This window comes from Pygocentrus nattereri, chromosome 6, assembly GCF_015220715.1.
Source record: "Pygocentrus nattereri isolate fPygNat1 chromosome 6, fPygNat1.pri, whole genome shotgun sequence".
Taxonomy (NCBI): domain Eukaryota; kingdom Metazoa; phylum Chordata; class Actinopteri; order Characiformes; family Serrasalmidae; genus Pygocentrus; species Pygocentrus nattereri.
In genome coordinates this window covers 47,987,463-47,994,298 of record NC_051216.1, presented here as the reverse complement: position 1 = coordinate 47,994,298, position 6,836 = coordinate 47,987,463, and the positions used below count along the sequence as shown (strand labels likewise).

Sequence of the window (6,836 nt, the reverse complement as noted above, 5' to 3'; positions counted from 1 at the left end):
TTCCTTCGGACTCGGAATCTGGGACGGACTACATTACACACAATCCTGCCGGGGATCACCTCATCATGTGACACCCGACTTGTGGCGCTCGTGGTCCTACCTATCAGTGCTCACAGTCCCCTGGTTACTAGAGGGTTTCACCTGTGTATATTTGTCACTTGATGAGATCAGACAGTATATAAGCCCGGGCTTTGGTCAGAGTCAGAGTCAGAGTCAGAGCGAGGTATTGCTTCTCCTTGAACTTACTGAGTGTTTGTATTCATTGCCTTATTTCTGATTCCCAACCTTTTGCCTTGTCTACGACTCGGCCTTTTTGCTATTCCCTCTGGTACCTTTGCTCTGGACTCTTGGTCTCAGTATTGTGACCCTTTTGTCTGATTTACCCACCACGTCTGTTGCCTTGCCCTTCTGGTTTTGTTCGCCTGGTGTTATGATCACTGCTGTGGTCCTGCTGCGTTTTCTGGCTTTGACCCGTAATTGTAATTAATTAAAATGAAACAATTTTAGGACTGTGTTATGGGACAAGCCCGGCCCACGGGCCTTGGGTTTGACACATGGGGTTCAGACAGAAGCTGTCGAGCTTGAGTAGAGGCCCAAATTCTGGCTTCTACCAGAACATCTAAAGCGTCTCAGATGGGATTTACAGTGAACGCAGTCTTGGAAGTGCAGCGTCTGCGTCGCCGAGTTAAACGGACGTGAGTCGTGAATCACCTCCTACAGCGGCTGCAGGCAGTCATGAACTTTGTCGAGACATCGTCTCGCTCGTGTCGTAGTGCTTTTTGTTTTGCGTGAATGTCCCTCTAACAACATTTGTTACGTAACATAAGAATAAGAGGTGTAATTGTTTATTTTATGATTGGAGGAGTAATAATATTAATACATTTACAGCATTTAGCTTATTCAGAGCATCTTACAATTGGATCATTTTAAGACAGTGTTGGGAGTCTTGCCCAAGGACTCTTACACAGTGTACAGTGCTTGTCCAAGCAGGGGATTGAACCCCAGTCTACAACGCAGAGGTGTTACCCACTACACTAACCAACCAGCTAACGTTACCTCAGCCAACTCTGATTATAAACCATCCTGATCACGTTATCTTCACCTGGAAGAGTAAAGAATTCATTAAAATTGGATTCTGATATGGACAGCACGGTGACGTGGTGTGTATCGCTGCCTTCTCACAGCAAGTAAGGCCTGGGTTCGATTCCCCGGCTGGGTAACCGGGGTCCTTTACGCGTGGGTTTCTTCCAGGTACTCCAGTTTCCCCCCACAGTCCAAAGACATGCCAATTGGACATGGTAAACTGCCCCTAGGTGTGAGTGAATGTGTCTGTCTGCCTGCCCCGATGGACTGGTAACCTGTCCAGAGTGTGTCCTGCTTTCTGCCTGATGACCACTCGGGTAGGCTCCAGCACCCCCCGCAAACCAGAAGGAGAAGTGGCTCAGAAGATGTGTGTGTGTTTCTGAAAGTCTGATGTTCCTAGAGAACTCAGTTAAAGACACAAACACCTCAAGCTGAAATAAACACGCGCTACTCACTGCTGCCCTCTAAAGGCGCTGCTTTTCTTTATTTATACTGTAGGCCTATATTGAGCGAATGTGAACGTCCACCCTCAGATTGAGCCTCAGGGTGAGAGTACAAGGCTGAGTGAATGTGCACCCGTTTCAGATCCACCACAGATAGCGATGAAGTTGCTGAGAGGCAGATATACTGATTAATCCAACTGCCTGTCATCCTCTGCTATCGCTCCATCTGAGAGCGACTTTCCTGGCAGTGTTTGGCTGAAGGGCGTAAGAGTAACGTACACAGAAGGAAATGAATGGCCATCTGTGAAAGAGCAGCTGCCTGTAAACACGAGCCGCTGACCTGCCCATCACCGCTGAAACGTCCACACTGCACTTCTGAGCTTTAACAGCAAACTGAGCCAAGGGAAGAGGACAGATGCTGACCACAACAAGGGAGCAGAAAGAGGGGGAGGCGTGTGCTGGACTAATGCTTGAGTTGGAAATAAAGAATGACCACACGTTCACTATGGGAGTTTGACTGACCGATTGAAAGCACTGTTAATATATCACTGCTGTCAGAATAAAACCTTGTATTTGCAGAAAACTCAGCGTGCAGGAAAAGGAGAAACGTTCTTCGCTTTTAATGGAAATAAATGGAGAAATATGCGTTTCCAAGGACTTTGGATCATTTCTGTTGGTCATCATTAAAAACAATAAAGGGCAGCTGCCTTTTTCAAAAACGTTGAACGTTCTGACCACCTCCTTGTTTCTACGCTCACTGTCCACTTTATCAGCTCCACTTACTGTATAGCTGCACTCTGTAGTTCTACAGTTACAGACTGTAGTCCATCTGTTTCTCTGTGGTCAGGACCCCCATGGACCCTCACATGGAGTTTTTAAACACTGTGTCCACTCACTGTCCACTCTATTAGACACTCCTACCTTGTCGGTCCACCTTGTAGATGTAAAGTCAGAGACTACAGACTGTTCTCAATCCAGCAGCGAATCTGAGGTGTTTAAAAACTCCAGCAGCACTGCTGTGTCTGATCCACTCAGACCAGCACAACACACACTAACACACCACCACCACGTCAGAATGACCCACCACCCAAACAGTACCTGCTCTGTGAGGGTCCATGGGGGTCCTGACCACTGAAGAACAGGGTAACAGAGTATCAGAGAAACAGATGGACTACAGTCTGTAACTGTAGAACTACAGAGTGCAGCTATACGGTCAGTGGAGCTGATAAAGTGGACAGTGAGCGTAGAAACGAGGAGGTGGTCAGAATGTTCTGCCTGACCAGTGTGTATCAGTGAATATTCTTCAGAAGAAGCTGGTCAGAGTTATGTATCTGCCCATGATACCGTCTCTGTTCTCATATTTTTCAGTCTTACCCCAGACTTCCAGACGCTGTAGGAGAACGTGTCCAGATCGTCCACCTGCGGCACGCTCTTCTGGAGCCACTTCTTGGGCGAGAAAATGTTCCCAGCAGCCGCGGGCTGGGCCGGGCCTGAGAGGCTCAGCGGCAGGTCCCAGGCCGTGCTCCTTTTGGGATGGTCAGCAGGCGTTCGGGAAAGCGGAGATCCTGCTGGTCCTCTCTCGTCCACCTCCGTCCCATAGTTCCTCATCAGAGCCGGGTCCAGACTCCTGGTCTGCCGCAGCTTCCTCTTGGGGAAGGTTTTGGCACCCGCTGATGAGCAGGAGAAGACGCTGTTCAGTATTCCTTGACCTGACATGTCACTCCTTCTTTGTTCTCCATAAAAAATGTACGTTCACAGTAAAAATCTGCCGGGCAGGAGGCGCTAACCGCGGCCGGGTTTCACAGCTGGAACAAATAATAAGAAAACAAAGTCCTTATAAAAACAATAAGGTTTCAGCTCCAGGTGCTTGGACCCCTAAAAAAGGAGTGCAAGCTCATCCTCTCCCTCTGTCAGACCCGCCTGAGGGGAGCAGGACGGACAAAAATAGGTCTGGTATGTGAGATTTTCTTGAGTTGAGACAGAAGAAAACATAAGATTGTATTGAGTCCACACTGGCAAATGAAGTCGACTCCACTGCCTCCCTCTCTCTAATCTTCTCAGTGGGAAGAGCCTCCTCTGGGAGCCAGCAGGAAGGAGAAAACCGATAAAAAAAACTCCGCCTAGTGCCTTCATTAAGTCCATCCAACCCCCCTGTGGCAGATTTTTAACTATGATCTTGCCACAGTTTACAGACTAGCCCTGTTTCCCAACTCGATTAACGAGGGCCGCGCCTCCGCAGAGCTTCTTCCTTTTGAAGCATTTAACATTTCATGGGTTTCTCAGATATTGGCAAATAAATCCACTATAATGACATTTCTCTCCAGCACAGATCAGCATACGCAGTCACACTTTCAGATCTTGAGGTGTTTCTTCTGTGGAACTCTTCAGCCAGAGTGACTCATTACGAATGAATGAATGAATAAATGTTGGGAAAAGAGATGCGTTTACAAGTTTTCCTGGAAGCTGTATTTCCTTAAAGGGAAGTTGCACTAATGCCAATTGTCTGTACCTTAAACAAAGCAGACCCAAATGATACATAATACACAGTAAAGATCTATTTAGATTCTTTGGTCATCATTATTTTGCTTATTGATTTGATTGGACCTTCGTTCCTGATGCTCTTCGGTCATTCTACAGATCTGTTCATCAGTCTGGACACAGCGTCTTCATTTACAGCTTCCTACTAATCCTCTGGAACTTGTACTTTTATCTTCAAGCAAATTGTTTTTATATTACTGAAAGCAGTGACTCCAAACTTTGGAAGCAACTCGTGATGTACATGTTGTCTGTGACGAGTGGATTTGGTGAAAAAGGGCGGCATCTAGTGGTCAGAGAGGGAACAGCGCGTCACAAAGAGCTACAAACAAGCACGCCAGTCTTCTCAACTCAAAATGCTGCTTCTATTACTTTTACTCGTGTATATTAGTGGGGAAAAGGGGTGTTGAGCTTCAGTTTCATTTCAGCTCTTCACATTTAGTTCCTAATTGCTTTATTTGGGTTTAATTTCATCCTGTTCTGATGGTTCTCCTGCTGAAAACACCAAAACAGAATGATTTTCATGCTGTTCTAAGATAGTCTAAGCTGGTATATGCTGGTCTAGTGCTGGTTTAGCTGGTCACCCAGAATGGTCATGTTGGTTTACGAGCATACCAGCATTCAAAACACAACATGGACACTGATGGTGTCGGAAACAAAATCTCCAAAATAGTAACTTTACAGGAGAAGCAAAAAGCCTACTTTACTTTAAATGGAAGTCAATGGAACCAGACGTCTTTCCAAGTCATTTTGGGCCATTTCTTTTAGTCCATTCATCATGAAGTTTACATACAGTGTAAAGAGTAACAGGTATTTTTAAATCATGTTAAAAACCAAAAAACATAAAAAATGGAGATACGAGGTTTTCTTGTGAAAATAGCGATATGCTCATTTTACGGGTGACACGCTCTGCTGGTCCATGCTGGTTTTTCTAGCAGGGTCCTTTGTGATTCCACCTTTGAGATCCCATTTAGCCCTAATAGCTTGAATAAATAAAAGCCCTAGTAGATCAAATAAACCGTTTTCTTTTTTTCTTTAAAAAGTGAAACTAAGAATTTAACCAGCTTTTAGACATGGAATTAGCAAATACACAAAACCCGGTCAAGCATCCGTGTTAGTGGGCAGAACATCGAGGGAAATCCAATAATCTTGAAGAATAATTGCCTTTCAGTCTATAATTTGGGTAACAGGCTTGTTCTGGTCAAAGCCTTCACCAGCCAGAAAACATAAAAACTAAATAAACATAAAAAAACATAAAAACGTTAAGAAGGAGAGAACTTTGCGTCTTCCCAGCATCTTCGGGAGATCCGAACCTTGCTGAACATGTGGGAATATTCCAGATAACTCAGAGTGGGGTCTGTGTTCGGGTGACATTGTTGGTTGAATGCTGAGGGACTAAAATGAAACGTACAGTTTTCATAACCTGTAATAGCCGACGGGTGAAATAAGCGTGTGAGAAATATAAATGTTACAAACGACGGCAAAATACACGCAAATGTGTTTCTTTTGTGTTTGGAAATGTTCTTTACCTGTTTATAGCCTCCAACTAAACACACCCAGTACCTGACAGTAATTAATAGTACACATTAAAGTACAATTATGAGTATAATTTTTATAATGGGGTTTGTGAAATATGTTCTATAAGTGTAATGTTATTATTCAGTTACCATCTCAGTAAACCCAGTATTATCTCTGTCTGTCAGACGTCTTACGGCATTTAGGGCGCGGTAAAGTGTCACTCTTCCTGCAGACAAGCCTGGAAATGAATCACAAACAGGTTGGGTGGTCATACATATATAAACACACACACACACACAAAGGCTTGTATTCCTATCCTTGTAGGATTCCCACCGACCTCTGTATGACTGTAGCTAATGCTAAGTTACTGTTAATTTGCTAAATGCTATTCTTACACCAAAGTCTCCATAAAGGCAAAATGTCTAAGTGATCTATCATTCTGGGGACAGTTGGTCCCCAAAAAGAGCTCAAAACACACACACACACACACACACCTCTTCAGTGTCAGATACCAGCTTACAGTATTTCGCAAGCGTAGCATTAGCATCACTGCACATGTTTCTCAATAGCCATTATGCTGCTAATCTAATGAAGCGGAACAAACAGGGAGAGACCATCGTCAAGACACACGGCCTGTTCTCATTAACCCAGAGAACACAGTGTTCTCCACAGAACCGTCATTAGCCAACACTGGATTTTCAATCAGAGAACAAAACGGTGCCAAACCTAAATAAGTTCACACATCATGTATTGTAACATGTCTTGGCTGATGGACTACATTTGAGCATACAGTCCAGCTTGTGCCACCGGCCGCCAGCAGAGGGCGACAGAGGTGAGGTGCCATAACTTCAGGGAACTCCAATTCCCAGAAGCCCTCAGGCTGATTAGGCCCAACCTGGCACACGTGTGGACTCCTCTGCTTAAGGCCTTGGCCTTTGTCGCACCTTGGTGGAGGCGTGACCGGTACGGTACTCAGACCAGGCGGGTATTTAAAGAGAAAGAAACGAGGGCTGGAAAAAAAGAGCAATTCCCCAAAAACTACCAAAACAAAAATCGGCTACAAACGGCACCAAGCCATCCGAAAGGCGTTTGGTCCACTAAGAGCTAACAAGTGAAACAAAGCCTGCTTCCCCTCAGAATTACAGAGGAAGTCATTTATCTTTTCTCATTATCTCTTCTTTCCCGTTTCTAGTTCAGCCTTTGTTTGAGCTGCTTTCAGCGGCTCCTTTGTTTGCCCTTTTCCCGCCTTTTTAGTTC

The 6,836-nt window shown here is 45.0% G+C and overlaps 1 protein-coding gene across 2 annotated transcripts in view; it reads right to left on the bottom strand.

Moving 5' to 3' along the window:
* Positions 1 to 3,529, bottom strand: part of LOC108440494 (rho GTPase-activating protein 6-like) — a 67,222-nt gene extending 63,693 nt beyond the window's left edge. For both annotated transcript variants that reach the window (XM_037539117.1, XM_037539118.1), the window contains exon 1: positions 2,901 to 3,529. In XM_037539117.1, coding sequence (XP_037395014.1) covers positions 2,901 to 3,242 — 342 coding nt within the window. In that variant the 5' untranslated portion in view covers positions 3,243 to 3,529. The remainder of the gene's footprint in view (positions 1 to 2,900) is intronic.
* Positions 3,530 to 6,836: the final 3,307 nt, after the last annotated feature.